The following is a 15,677-nucleotide window of genomic DNA, read 5'->3' on the forward strand; positions in this document are numbered from 1 at the left end:
CTTTTGAACTGCTAGGTGGGCAGGAGCTGGGACTGAGCAATGGGAGCTCACCCTGTTGCGACAGCACCACTGCTCAAGGGGTGGTTAAATGGCTTTATTTAAGGAGGCAGTGCCAGACCTGTTTTCATCTTCAGATCAATCTCCAGGGAGGTAAAACATTTAGTCTGATAAATAAATATGAAACTATCTCACATAGAAAACGGTTTGGGTAGGGCAAGAGTGGTGATGTTCCTTCCCCATCCTTTCTCTCTCTCAGAAGCTAAAGCAGGACAAGCCTGAAAAGAACACAAAAAATAAGCAGGGGGAAGGACAAGCCTATGGCCATCCACTTTAAGCCAATCAAAGCCAGGCATTCTTCATATGGGTGTTGCTCTTTCCAAAGCTGTGTGTCTGTGTAGTTCATAACCTTCCAAATAAGAGAACCAGAGCAGGTGGGGGCCACACAACTTTTCTCCCCGAAGAAGAAGCAATGATGACAACAGAGACCTCTTCTGAACCAAGGCACAACACTATAGATGCCAAGTATTTGTGCTGTTGTACTGCTAAAGGGTCCATGGTTTCTTTTTCAAGGGGGTGGGAGGTCAGGGACCTCCTAGGCCCCACCCAAGTTTAGGTTGCACCAGCCTGTCATTTGCTGCATTTCCCCTCCCTCCTACAGCCAGCATGAAACTCAGGGAGATGGGTCAGGTAGGAGAGACTCCTAAGACAGATGGGCTGAATATTGCCTGGGAGGGCAGGCAAAGTTTTCACATCCCTTCCTTAAATGAATTCAACCACTGCAGCACTTAAAGGATACACTCCCTGTGGTATGTATCATTCACTGAAGCAGTCAAATACAACATTTCCTGTTTCCTAGAGTGGACACACAAAGGAGAATGTAGCTTCAGATGGGGAGGACTTCCTGTCATACATGCTGTGGAGCATCCTTCCCCTGTGTGTGACCAAATAGATGGGTGTGACCCTAGCAGACCCTATAAAGGCGCTAGTCATGCAACCATATCCCTCTCTTGCTCTTTTGGCCCTTTGGCACTTGCAACTGCTCTTTTGTCATCTTCCTTCTGCTGGCTCTTAGCCAGCAGCACATGGCTCAACTTTACAGAGGATGGAAGCCACAAGGTGAAAAGTCTGAGGCCTAGCTCAGACTTCTTTTCTCTACACATGTACCTGTAACTACAAGATAAAGGTTGCCTTCAGGACAATACTGTGAACTGAAGGTAAATAAACTTTACCATTACTTTTAAAAGAAGACTGTCGTGTACTTATTGTTCTTAAGAGGGAACTAAAGGAGAAATTTGCCAGGAACAATCCAATCTGGACAAGCCAGACTGGATTGCTCAACTCAAATGATTCTAACAAACCATGAACTTGCTTCCAGCAATGTGCAAGGGAATATGCTCTGCTACTAGCTCACTAGTGTGAACGAAGAAGGATAATATTTAATCAGTATATCCTCTCCTGCTATCCACAACATTCCCACATTCCCCACCACAGTAAACAGAACAACTCAAAGTGCCAAACAATCTACCATCCATTTACTCTGGAGCAATCGCTCGGATTAATGCAACACCATTGAAACATCTACAGGGCAACCGATCTGTGGATTGTGACAGGTTCTATGTGCTTGTTTGCCTGGCCTAAACATAGTTTTGTTTCCCTAATAGGGTGAGACATATTATTAATTTATCTTTATATCATATTGCATCCCTAAGCCTGAGGGTGGATAAAGACATGAGTAATATATAAATATTAAGTATACAGGAAAGGAAAATAACTTCATCCACCAGTGTAAAAATAGCACATATTTTATAGTTTCTTAAACCCTGGTAGGCTGCCTAGATATATGCATGTATAAGCACGCCTTTATTCCTCGAAGATGCTGGAGCTTTGGCACACTGCCAGCAAACATATCTCTGTGTGCTTTGCTGTTTAAATGTGGCAAACTGATTTATATTGCTAAGAAGGCATTCTTGGGTGATCTCAAGGCCCTTTTGCACATTACAGAACTCCTCCTTGGAAGTATTTTGCAGAAGGAAGCCATGTGCTAAATGTGTGTAAGCCAACACATGAAACAACTGCACACAGGTCCATTTTATCCATATGCCTACATGTTTTAAAAACTGCGATCATGCTATGCATTCTATTTAATATTCACACAAGGAATGCACATGGGTTGCCAGGGTAGCCTTTGTTGAGATTCTACAACTTCAGGTCAACAAGGGTTGCTAACTGGAGTTGGTTACATGTAACAGATTTTGTCAGTTCTTAATCAGCTACAGGTATGTTTCTGGGCACAATTCAATAGTGCATAGGAAGCACTACACAGCTTGGGACAAAGATGTTTAAAAACTGCCTTTTTATCACATAAGTCTATTCAAACACTGTGTTCAGCAACTGAGGCTCTCCTCCATATGGTTAGCTGGTGGTGAGAGGAGGCAAGGTCTTTTTGGTTGTTGCATCCAATTTATGGAATGTCCTCCCCAGGGAAGCTCACCCAACAGCATCCTTGATGTCGCCCCTGTGTCTAGAAAATACATTATTTACTGCCCACGGTTTGAACTATCACTATGAATTTACTGCTTTGGCAAAGATTCATTCTGATGGTTTTAACCATTGCTCTGCTCTCTGTAGTTTGTTTTTATTCCAGTCCTTTATCATCCTTATTCTATATTGCCGTGAAAATTTAACTGAAGGGTAGCTGAAACACGGTTTTAAATGAAAAAGAAGAAGAAGTACTTGCCATACTGAATCAGTGCACTGATCTGTCAAGCCAAGTATAGCATACCTTGCCCAGCAATGGTCCCCAGGTCCTCAGCAGGTGGCTTACCCAGCCTTGCTCTGTGGCAGGAGTATGAAACCTGTGGCCCTCCAAATGCTACTTAACTACAAATCCCATCATATCATCATCTTGGGCTGGAACTGATGTGCTTTGGGGTTCAGCAATTTCTACGAGGGCTACAGGTCCCTCCCATCCTTAATATATAATATACCTTTTGGAGACACCACAGTCTGAATGATACACCTTCTCCATGGAAAATGAGTGTTCCAGCACTGAGCTATGATTGTACCCTTAAGAATGAAGGAGGGGAGTTTTAAAGAAATTGATATTAGGCAGGTCCCTTTTTTGCATTATTTTTGACCATATATATCTCGACTTTAGCATATAACTTAATGATATACATTTATTAAATTCTGTTGGTTTTTATCTATATCTTGATATTTTTATTAGGGTGGCTGTTTTAAAGTGTCCTTATTGCTATTTTTAATGAATATTTTACACCATTTTATGCAAACCACTTAGCTTTTTTTTTTTTTACTCTGGTACATAAATCTTGTTAAAATAAATAAATATGGAACGTCTGAGTTTCATCGGCAGCAATGCATCTTTCTGCTAAAAAAACCTCTTGAGTTGGTTCTAAAACAAACACACAGATAAAACTCCTACGGAACAAGCCACACCTGTAAAAAAACAACAACAACACCCTCCTCTTTTACATGATCATTAGAACTGGATAAGCCCTGTCCTATTTTGCATCTGGTCATCCCACAAAGAGGAGAAACAGGCAAACACCTTTTTCTAATCAACAGTGGGTCCCATGTTGTAGGTAGCTCCCATTGTTGGCTTGAAGCTAGAGAACATGAATGTGAAGGTAACATTGTGCCAACAAAACAGGATATCACAAATATGATGGAGGGAGCAATATATTAGTATAAGATAATTCAGAGAATAGTGTTTTTTTTTAAAAATTGATATCAGTTACACCAGTGTTACCACTATGAATATTTTTGGCTTATTCCTTTCCCACAAGTTTACTTAAATGGGTCTTTTGCTGCCTAATTTTGCATATATTTAGTCACTTTCCTCTAAATACATGTATGCTGCTTACCATCTAACAGCTAAGTTTTAATAAAAGCTCATTTAAATCTGTTAATTTATACAAATCTGCCACTGGGTAGATTTACATTTTTTGGGAAGAATGGGGGAGTGTGGGAGTGTAGTGTTTTAGCACCGATGAAAGCCTAAAGTGAGGGAAAGAATGAGGACACTTCCAGAATAATTTGATCAGAATCATGTTTCACTGCATATAGATATAGGTAAATATTGATACTGGTATTGATACAGCAAAGAGAAACTGAGGAAGTAACGTTTTGATTGGTTGGTTTAATAAGAATTCCTAATTAAGGGAGGGAATGGCCTTTTTTTGCCGAGAAAAGTTTAGCCAACTTGGGTGACCTGTATTCCTCGCCTAAAGAATTCCTGTATGGCACACCCCATTCAATGTTACAGGAAGGCAAACAATAACATAGCAATTTAATAAATTTATCCACATGGGATTAATGTGTGGTACTGATGGAATTGATGTGTGTTTAGTCACTGAAGGACCTTGCTATGAGATAGGATTGGATTTAATTGATCTCATCTTCCTCTGAGTTGTGCAATTACTTGTGCCATCCTCAAGACTGCAATAGGACATCAGGTGTGGAATCAGATGGGCAAAGGAAGGTATTGTAGGGAGCAAACAACTTCCTTGCAGTAATAAGCTGGAACTCCCAGAATCCTCCTGAAAAGCTTCTGGGTTATATGCCAGGGACTGGCAGGTCTCTGAGGAGTGTGTGGCAGAGTCAGGCCCCCCTGAAGCTAATCTAAGGGAAGGGGCTAATAGAAGGGGGGGGGATCTAAGCAGTCAGTGATGGAAGGAGGAGGTGCAGAACATGGCAGGAATGGAGGAAGAGACTGTTCTGGAGAGGAACAGGATGATAAGATTCCCCTCCGCCCCCTTCTCCACTGTCTCCAAGGATCAGGAGGGGCTTCAAGAGGCAGGCAGAGCAGCAACTTCCATGTAGAAGAAACCACATGTTGTTTATGAATGCCCCATCAGGCGAGGGTACTTAAGTTTGGATGGAGGCATGGTCACGCCATTACTCCAGCAGTCCAGCTCAGGGCAGAAGCCTGGGGAGGAGATACCAGCTACTTAGTCGCCAAAACGGGGTGTGTGCTCAGTGCACCTGCAAGTGTGTGCTTTCTTAATAGAGAATTAAACCACAGTCTCTTTGTCCTCTTGGGCTAGGTGTGCTCAGGTCATGAAGTCATCTCACCGGTCTTACTTGCTATACACCACCAGTGTCTCAATTCTGTCATCAAGCTCACAAGAGCTGGGTCCAACACCTAGGAGGTAGGATGCAACTGCTGCAAACTACTTGTGTCAGAATCTGTTTATTGTAAGTGCTACCATAAAGTAGCAGTGTGGTGCAATCCTATTCCCCTTTGTTAAGAACTAAGCTCTACTGAATCCAATCAGACTTGCTACCAGGTATGCAAAGGACTGCAGCCCAGGAATGATTTCTGGAGGAAAGATGACACAGAACATTGCTGATTTGTTACCACTTGGAATGCTGGCGAGAGAACAGCCTGTCTAGATAGATATCCATGGAATTCTGTAAAATTTATCCCAAAGTTACATGCTGCTTCTTTCTAAAATAGTGGGTACTTGAGGCTTTTAATTGGAACCAGCAAAGGCAGGATAAGGAAGGGATGCAAACTCTTCCTCTACTGCCTTCTCAAATACCATTGCTTTTTTCTATTCTAGTTCTTAGCAACTTTTTCTGGAAAAGATGCATGTCTAGTACAGTGGATGCTCGGATCGCGAATGTGATCTGTGCAGGATGCATGTTCTCAACCTGCAGCTGCATGTCTGTGCATGCACGGGCTGTGATTTGGCACTTCTGCGTATGTGCAAAGCACGATTTAGCACTTCTGCACATGCACGACTGCCAAAACCTGGAAGTAACCCGTTCCAGTACTTCCGGGTTTCAGCGGTCCATAACCCCCCCAAAAAATGCAACCTGAAGCTTCTGTAACCCAAGGTATGACTGTATCTAACACATGGCCTCCCGTCTCCCTTCCATCAGTTCCTAGTTACAGTTTCCAGTGGTTGCTTCTCCCCCCCCCAAAAAAAAAAAAATCGGGAGGGGGGAGTTCTACAGCACATCCTGTTCTGTGCAGGTCCTGAGATACATTTCTTCCATGTCTGTTAAATGACTGATTTCTTCTATGTCCCACAACTAGCACAAGTGAATTATACTTTTTAGAGACCACTTCTACAAAGAGTCCTTTGCATGGTTCTCCTCTTGTTCACAAGTCATCCCAAGGGAAGCAAAAATCCAGGTCACCCATGAGTATTCTAAGACCAGGGAGTAATGATCTGTTAAAAATATCCCATGAATTCATGGTTTAACAGGAATTTTGAAACCAGATCTCTTTGTCATGGATGCTTTAGTTGTGTTGCACTGCAGGGGGTTGGACTAGATGATCCTTGGGGTCCTTTCCAACTCTAGGATTCTAGGGAACCCAACACTCTAGGCATTGCAGATTTCCAGCATTTTAATGATGCATAAACATGGTTTAGAGAATGCACACAAAGATTGTTGTTGTTTTTCCTCTTCCACTTAATTTTTCTTGTTAGTTAAATTTGCTATTAAAAAATAAAATAAAAATATTAACATGGAAACCTGAGACTGTTGGCTCCCTTGGAAGCAATGGTGCCTGTTGAATGTTAGGACTAGCAGGGTGGAAGGTAGGGAGGCCAACAGTAGGGGGAGCCAGAGCCACTGACAGGCAGAGGCAACTAATTCTAGTTTTGCCCCCATCCTTCCCTGTTACATTCTTGAAGGGCAACACTGGCCCAGAATACCTGAAGGAGCATCTCCACCCCCATCGTTCAGCCCGGACACTGAGGTCCAGTGCCAAGGGCCTTCTGGTGGTTCCCTCACTGTGAGAAGTGAGGTTACAGGGAACCAGGCAGAGGGCCTTCTCTGTAGTGGTGCCCACCCTGTGGAACGCCCTCCCATCAGATGTTTTAACATCTTTCTGCTGTTTACCACCACATGGACTCCAATGGTTTAGGGCAGCACATGTGCTTCAGTATAAGGCATCTTTTTATACTCCTAAGATTTTAGCCTTAGAGAGGCTGTGTCTTTTTCAGCTCATCTGAGCATTCCATATCTTTAAAGCAATCGGGTACTGAAATGTGCTAAAGAGGTTTTTGAAATAGTATTTCTGATCACTACCACACACTGCTACCACCAATTCTGAAACTTGCAGGCAGATTTGCAGCATCTCCATTTGCAGAGGACAGTCAAAATCTTTGAGCAGGAACTCAGGTTGACCACTTGACCCATTGAAGATATGCATTACCAATGCTTTTCACATCCACTGTGACTTAAGCAACCTTCCATGTTTACCATGACTCACTCCTAGGATACAGAAAGTTGCCACCCAGTGCATCTGTGCAGCCTTTGGCAATCAATTTTACATCCTTTCGTCTGCCTGCCTGCCTTGCTCTCTACCAACTTCCATGCTGGTTTTGTATACATTGCTTCCACAGGGCAGGATCAGCAGCAAAGGTCCACCTGAGCAGGGAATAAAGAAACAGGGGGAGGAGTCTGAGTCTTCCTCACCTCCCCAAAAAGAGATGCACCTGGGAGTCAGGCTTTGAATTTGCTTAAGTGCCCAGGTATGCATATTAAAATAAATGAGAAATGTTGAAAAGTGCAGACCGAACTTTGCAAAGAATAAATGCAAGCTTTGAATACACTGTGCCTGAATGCTTCCTCTCTCTACATTTTTGACATTATTTTCCAAAGGTGATGTTTGGGAGGATTTTCCCAAAATCGCAATTCTAACTCATCTTCTTACTTTCTTTTCTGTTCAATGATGCATCACAGCAAATGCAAATTCAGGAGAAATCGAGATTTCAGTCAATACTAGCCAAAGGACAAGAAGAAGCCCACCATCTCAAAACCCTCCTCAATGGAGCAGCTTTCGAACGAGCACCCCTTTTATTACCTGGCATGCCTATTTTATGCAACACCTCAATAAACACGTCAACTGTGCCAGGACGGAGAAATCAAGTATCAAAATATTGAGGCGTGAACCACCTGCTCTGAAAGTACTGGCAACCAGCAGACTTTGGGGTATGTTGAAAAGAGGGGGAAATGGGGGAAAGATTGGAGAGCATTTCCCTGGCAACAGAGCAGTACTTGTTCCCCAAGTCACTAAAGGATGCAGAAAACGCCTGTCAACAATGGCCTTTTCCAAATCCAATGAAGGTCGAAAATTAGCAGGCAGGCAATTCTTAGTCTATCGAACAAAACAACAGCAGAGTCATTGAGGGCTGGGAGTCTAATCCTTCCAGCTTTACCCCTTTCACTCACACACGAAGTAAACTGCATGGTAGTTAGATTCCCAAATGCTTGCATCCAAAACGCACGCATCACGTTTCCGAATGCTGTAGCGTATAGCGCTGCAATTTTTTTTGTCACAAATATGTCATTAGCAAGAGCATATGCTAAACACCTAGATGCAGTAGGGTACGAAGCCCGAATAGTATTCCGTTCCCACATGAACCCAGTGATGGTTGCATGAGTCTCCTACCCCCTCCCCCCCCTTTCGCAAAAAGAAAGAAACGTTGCTCCAAAACAGGCGTCAAAATGAAAGAAGAAGGCAAAAAAAGGAACGGGGTGTGCGCCACGCACGTTTCTCGCCCGCAGGAACAAAACGAGAAAAGAAAAAGGGGGGAAAGTCAGTGCCTCATCTCGAGCAACCAAATATCCTCCAAATGTCGTAATTTGGACACATCTCTCCTGAAAGCCCCCCTCCCCCCCAGCCTGACTCCTATGCGCTGGGACCCTTTAAACAAAGAGGAGCGGCTGGTGGGGAGAGGGAAAGGGGTCCCTGTTTTGGTCGCCTCCTTAAGAAACGCCTCGCCGCTGCAGCTGTCGATTGCGCGCGCGCGCGCGTGTGCATACGTGTGTGTGTGTTTGAGCAAAGGCGAGCGGAGCTTAAAGTATTTTCCATTTCATCAGAGAACATATATCCCTTTACTGGTTCACTAAAATGTTGGCTTTTTTTTTTTTTTAATGCCCACCCCTTTTCCCATTCGCCCCTGTCTGCTGCGAAGCGCGGCGCAGGCATACAATCGCCGAGAGCTCACGACGCTCAGTGAGCGCTCGGTGCCTCTGCGTGCTGTAGCTACATACTGCTTCTGCTGGAAGGAAGGGATCCTGGGCTGCCGCTCTCGCTCTCTGATCTTAAGCATCTCCGAACCAGCAAGGCGAACCAGCAATGGGGAATAAAGCCATCTTTATGCCGCCGGTCCGGTCAGGGAAGGAATGGTAAAGCTGCATCAGAGGAGTCAATAAAAAACAAAACAAAAACAAAAAAAATTGGTGCTTGCCGCCGCCCGCGTCTGCAAGGATGGACATGAAAGGGAATGTCAAATCCTGGGAAGCCGTTAAGTAAAGAGGTTTTGTTTTTTGGGGGTTTTTTGGAAGGGGTTTCTCTCTCTTTTCCCCCCTTTCATTTTTTTCTCCTTGCCCTCCCCCTCCTCTCTCTCCCTCCCCACGTCACAGTATTAACCGCAGAGGAAGGGAGGGAAGAAAAGGAAAAAAAAGAACAGAGGGGGAGAGAAGGGAGAGGGGGGAAAAGGCAAGGAAGGAAGGAAGGAAGATCAAGCCTTATGCCCATACTTCTGAAACTTGAAGGTCCTGGGAGTCAGCTTAAAAATCAGGGAGGAGAGTGGAGAGGAGGGGAGAGAAGCTAGCTGGACTTGCCTCTCGCCCTTTGAGACGGAGCAAAGTGAGACATTGTGAGCCTGCCAGCCTCACAGAACGCTGAAAGAGACAGAATTTGTAGCAACAGAGAGCTCTTTTGGAGCCTTGCATATAATTAAGTCCAAACACAAAGGAAGCCGCTGAATGGAGGTTGTCACTCTCTGGAAAAGGGTGGGTAAGGCACTTTTTAATTTCATTCTTTCGTGAAGAGAGAGATCTTTTTTTTTCTTTTTTCTTTCTAAAAGAATTGTTCTTTTCTATGCCGTGGCAGCTAAAATGGACAAGACCCCTTGTACCTTTTGAATGCCTCTCTGAACTTTAATGCTGTACAGATTTTTGCATGCTGTTTTGTTTTGTTCTTTTTTAAAAACAGGGCAAAAGCCCCGAAAGTGAAATCTTTGGCCCCCATGGTTCTCTTGTTTTTGCCTCGCCCCCACCCCCTCGCCCCCTGTTTTACATACAATATGATGCAGAATTCGTAAAGGGAACTGTCGGACAAAAGATTCAATGGACATTCTCGAGCGCATTTGGGGATATTCTCGCTAATGGATTTCCTTCTTATTGGTGTCTGTTTAAACTGGCTGCTGAGGAAGCCCCCAGGGTTGATCCTGTGCACACTGGGTCTCTTTTTCAAAATGCTTCCAGCCGTGAATAGTGGGTGTCCGCAGCTTTGCCGGTGCGAGGGAAGGCTCTTCTACTGCGAGTCCCTGAATCTCACAGAGATGCCGCACAACCTGTCGGGCGTGATGGGCTTGTCGTTGCGGTACAACAGCCTTTCCGAGCTGCCTGACGGACAGTTCACAGGGTTAATGCAACTCACGTGGCTATATCTGGATCACAATCACATTTGCTCAGTGGAGGAAAATGCCTTTGAAAAGCTGCGGCGAGTTAAGGAGCTCACCCTGAGTTCCAACAAAATCACACAACTGCCCAACACCACCTTCCGGCCCATGCCCAACTTGCGCAGTGTGGATTTATCCTACAACAACCTGCAGGCTCTGGAGCCGAACCTGTTTCACGGCTTGCGGAAGCTGACGACGTTGCACATGCGGTCCAACGCCATCAAGTTTGTGCCTGTCCGAATATTCCAAGACTGCCGCAGCCTGAAGTTTCTGGACATAGGATACAATCAGTTGAAAAGCCTGGCTCGAAACTCTTTTGCAGGCTTGTTCAAACTCACCGAGTTGCACCTGGAGCACAATGACTTGGTGAAAGTGAACTTGGCCCATTTCCCCAGGCTCATCTCCTTGCACTCCCTCTGCTTACGCAGGAATAAAGTCACTATCGTGGTGAATTCCTTGGACTGGACATGGAAATTAGAGAAACTGGACCTCTCGGGCAACGAGATTGAATACATGGAGCCTCACGTTTTTGAAAGTGTACCTCAACTCCAGTCCCTGCAGCTGGATTCCAACCGGCTCACCTACATCCACCCGAGGATCCTAAACTCCTGGAAGTCCCTCGTGAGCATCAGCCTTTCTGCAAATGTCTGGGATTGTGGACGTAACATTTGCGCCTTGGCCTCTTGGCTGAGCAACTTCAAAGGCCGCTACGACAGCAACCTCCTCTGTGCCACCCCTGAATACACACAGGGTGAGGATGTCTTAGATGCAGTATATGCTTTTCACTTATGCGAAGATGCAACGGACCCAACGATGGACATTAACCTCCTGTCTGCTGTAGCAAACAACAGTGACCAAACATTCAGCTACAGCCCTGCCACAGTGAACTACGATGTGCAGGATATCGAAGGGGATAGAACGACAAATGCCATCACGGTAACTATGCCCAACGAGAACACCGAGAATGCTGTTCAGATCCACAAGGTGGTCACAGGGACCATGGCCCTCATCTTCTCGTTCCTCATAGTAGTTTTGGTGTTGTACGTTTCATGGAAGTGTTTCCCTGCCAGCCTCAGGCAACTGAGACAGTGTTTTGTGACACAGCGCAGGAAGCAAAAACAAAAACAAACCATGCATCAAATGGCTGCTATGTCAGCCCAGGAGTATTACGTTGATTACAAACCCAACCATATTGAAGGTGCTCTGGTGATCATTAATGAGTATGGATCCTGTACTTGCCACCAGCAGCCAGCAAGGGAATGTGAGGTGTGATTTAATTCTTTTCCAGTGGGGGATTTAACACGGTGTGTGCAACCAAATAGCAGTGGGCAAATTAAAGGACAGTTGGAGGGTTGACGTTTGCTTACCAATGCCCTTCTTTGCTGAAATTGTTTAAAAAAATAAAAAGAGGAGCTGTCCCAAAAAAAGAGAGACTTGATATTTTAGCTTTATTGTGGCTTAAAACCTTCAAGACATTCAACTTTCAAAAAGAAATAAGATATTTCACATTAACAGCTCTCTTTACAGATCTGTCAATATTCAGAAAAAAAAATCAGAGTGTAAAAAAGTACCAATTATTGATTTTTTTTGTAAAACTACAACAAAAATATGTTTAAAATAAAAGCAAAATAGCATTTACAGTTTTTACAGACTGGTGTACGTTACCTGGATTGTGTATATGGAAATATATGGGGGGGGGCAGAAAGAGAGGGAGGGAGGGAGCATGAATTTTATCTCTCTTGCTCATGTAGCTGTTTAAAGTAAGCCAAAAAGAAACACACATTTGAATTAATTTGATGGGTTCATGGTGCAAAAATTATTGGGTACTTGTGGCTGGTTGTACCATGATGTGGTTTGTGAATTTGAATACAGGGCACTGAAAATTATTTTCTCCTCCTTATTATGCTACCTGTAAAACCTATATATAGTCTCCAAGGGGCTGGTCTGATTGGAAAAGTGGATGTTCCAGTAGCTGCTGTGTCACTCTGTCAACACTGCAGAGGGCTTAAAAACACACCTTCCATGTAAGTTGCTTTAAGAGCCTCGCACAAAAAAATGCAGCCTCTCTGTCCTTTTCTGTCTGTCTGTCTGTCTGTCTGTCTGTCTGTCTCATTGGGGATCAAAATGGACCCCATCACAATATTCCAATTGGTGGGATAGGGTTGGGCAAAACAGCAACAGAAAGCCTGCTCCAACTTGCCATTTTGACCTCTTCCTCTGAGGACTCAAAGACTTATATCAGGTCTCCCACTATCTCCCCCAAAATTAACTGTTTTATGTGTTAGCCCCCCAAAAAGTAAGGGGAACTACTCCATCCATGCTCCACAGAGCAAGGTGTGTGTGTGTGTGTGTGAGAGAGAGAGAGAGAGAGAGAGAGAGAGAGAGATTCATTTGTAGTGGCAAAAGCTCTGTGCATGTGGCTCAGGAGTAAAAATCCTCAGAATAACGCACCAAAGGTATCTTTGCATACAGAATGGTTAGAAAATGCCTCTGGTTGCAACAGCGAGACCATAGAAGAAGAAAAAGTGGGGGCAGGGGGGGGTAGCCCATCCCTAGGTGGCCTCATTAGTCAATGTGTGTGTGTGTGTGTGTGTGTGTGAGAGAGAGAGAGAGAGAGAGAGAGAGAGAGAGAGAGAGATCACACATATTGCATCTCTGGCTCATTGCTTGAGTGGATGTCATTAAGTACAATCAGCAAAACTTGCCATCAAAGCCACTTGCTGGTTTTCTTTCAGTGCCCCTCTTAAAAAATGGCTGCATTATGTCAGCCCCTTCCCTCATGTTTTTTAAAAACCTGCCACCCCCTAGGCTATGGCCAAATCTACCAAGTGCACTTTTAGAACAGTATGCAGGCCTACACACCAGACCTGTGGAATTTCCCCCTCCGTATAATGCAAAATCAGGCAAGTGCATATTTCTCTCATCATAATCAGATAGTTTATCGTTGAAACGAAGAAAGGATGAGTGGGTTCCCCCCACCCCCACAAACAACACATGCTTTGCCTATTTTTCATGAGTGGCAGAGACAGAAGCAAATGCCACAGTGGTATCTTACATTTAATTATCTCAAAATGTCACTGCTTTGAAGCAAATAGATGTAGGAAGGAGATAGCTAACACCTGCTTGAAAATGCAATAAATAAATAAAAGTGTGGGGTGGAGGAGGGGGCTAGAGGTCCATAAAATGCATACAAGGTGTGAGTTCAGCTAGACTCCCCCTCTCAACCCCCCAAACCCCTCCCCACATAGCAGTTCCTTCTCCTGGCAGGGAAATAGACAATGTTTACTCTATCTGGCCAACTCCTGAACCACTGATAAAGCACAACCTAAATTGAATTACAGAGCCCCAAGCGATAAATAGGGCTGCTTTAAGTTAGGAGAGGGCACATTCCTCCCTGCAAAGCCCAATGCCACACTGAATGTACATGTCCCAAACCCTGTTAGACTTCAGTTAAAGGTTCTGGCATTTGCAGAATGGCTAGAGGCAGCCTCCTACTGGAGCAAAGGTGGCATAGTTAAGAACAACACATATTTTGTGCAATGCTGAGTTAAGAGGAAATCATGCAGATTCCTCTCAATCATGATATCCTTTTCGGGCACTTTGCTTGGTGAATATCTGGAGAATGTAGCTTTCAAAAACTCCGTAAATCTGTACAAAGCTATCAGCAGTGCCTTTTTGTGTAAATATATATTTAGATGCTTTATTCAAAGAGGTATGACGAGAAATACTCAAGTGGAACTGCTATATATAAGTGATAGCAATACAATCCTTGCCAATAATGGGCAGCTCTCCTTGACTCCTGTTGCTACATGGATAGATTGTTGGGGGTGGCAAGACATATGCATGAATTTTCATGGATGTGTATGGTTGTTTAGAATTGCATGACTTTGCTTTAAGGTTACAGGGTGTGCAAGATGGTACTTAGAGACTCTGAAAGAACTTGATTAGGAATTGGCTGTGTTTCCAGTTGTGCAGAGGATGGGCAGACAGAAAAGCTGGCAGACAGGCAGGGGAGAAGAACTAGTAGCAGCACCAATGGGCAGAAATGAGCAAAGATGTCTGGCCCCTTCCTAGGGTTGCAATTTTAAACCAGGTGCTGCAAGATTTTATTTGATTTCAGAGTCATGCTTTGGAAGTCCATTCCCTTTGCTGCTACTTTACCAGCATGAGCCAATACCATAATGTATTAGCAATCTAGTTCTGAAAGGCAAAGTGCATGCTGTTGTCAAAATTTTGCATAAAAAAAAAACCATTGCAGTGTCAATTGCTTTTAGATGTTTCACCAAACGTGGTGGGAAATGGGTAAAGTAAAAGAAGGAGAATAAGCAGAACAGGACACATGGGAAATCCCAACACATGGGGCAAATGAAGAAGTAACCCAGTAAGAACCCCCCCCCCCGGCCAAAAAAACAACCACCAATCCACACCCCAGTACTCCATGGGCTACTTTCAAGACAATGAAAAGTTATCACAAGAAATGAATTAATAATTGCAGGCCCAAAGGGCAAACATTGATTTCCTGCAATCCAAATCAGATTGCAGTCATTCCCACCTTTCCAGGCAGCTGTCAGAGATCTGATTAAACACCACTGCATTTAAAGTGCATGTGTAACAGCAGCAACAGGAGAGAGAGCTCTGACCGGAGCTCTTTCTAATTCCCACACTGAACTAACTGACCACAGTACCAAAAGCATCTGTTTGCTTTCACCAATTAAACTGGCGATGAGACTGGCAGACAAGCAGGCACCCCCCCAAATTTAAACCCTGCCTCACAGGAGGTTTTCTGGTACAAACATCAATCCTGTTGGCGTGTGTCTTTTCTACACACATACACACCTACACAAGCGCATACAGTCATGATTTTGGGCACCCCGACAGTGCAGAGTTTTGAATGCGCATTCGGAATGATTTATCTTCCTCCAGGTCTCCCTCTTCTGTAGTATGAAAGGTGAAGAATTTGCAAAATCAGTGCCAAGGTGCCACTTTCCATATATGTTTTGCATCTAGAAAATGTGGAGGACCTGTGAGCCACTGACTTGAGTGCTTGCAGGGGTCTCGGTGGGAAGCCTGCTGTGCATTGTATGTGCAGCAATCTCTGCCTTCCCCATTGTGGACGAAGGAGGGGAGCTCAATTGCCAGCTGAAAGGCAGAAACCTATAAATATATTCCCCAGATTATGAGATCCTGCTCAGGGACGGAGGGCAAGCAATCCCACCAGCTCAGAGA

General features: G+C 44.3%; 2 protein-coding genes across 5 annotated transcripts in view; one reads left to right on the top strand and one right to left on the bottom strand.

The window, feature by feature from the left end:
- CTNNA2 (catenin alpha 2) overlaps positions 1–15,677 on the bottom strand; it is a 544,191-nt gene that overhangs the window by 196,650 nt on the left and 331,864 nt on the right. The window contains exon 1 of one of the 4 annotated variants that reach the window (XM_053402028.1): positions 9,037–9,144. The exons of the other annotated variants lie outside the window; for them this stretch is intronic. The gene's annotated coding sequence lies outside the window, so the exon portion shown is untranslated. Of the gene's footprint in view, positions 1–9,036; positions 9,145–15,677 lie in introns of those variants that run through there. 4 annotated transcript variants of the gene reach the window in all.
- On the top strand, positions 9,672–12,094 carry LRRTM1 (leucine rich repeat transmembrane neuronal 1). The gene has a single exon (XM_053402029.1). The coding sequence runs from the start codon at positions 10,155–10,157 to the stop codon at positions 11,721–11,723; it is 1,569 nt and encodes a 522-aa protein (XP_053258004.1). The 5' UTR covers positions 9,672–10,154; the 3' UTR covers positions 11,724–12,094.

This window comes from Podarcis raffonei, chromosome 9, assembly GCF_027172205.1.
Source record: "Podarcis raffonei isolate rPodRaf1 chromosome 9, rPodRaf1.pri, whole genome shotgun sequence".
NCBI classification, from domain to species: Eukaryota; Metazoa; Chordata; class Lepidosauria; order Squamata; family Lacertidae; genus Podarcis; species Podarcis raffonei.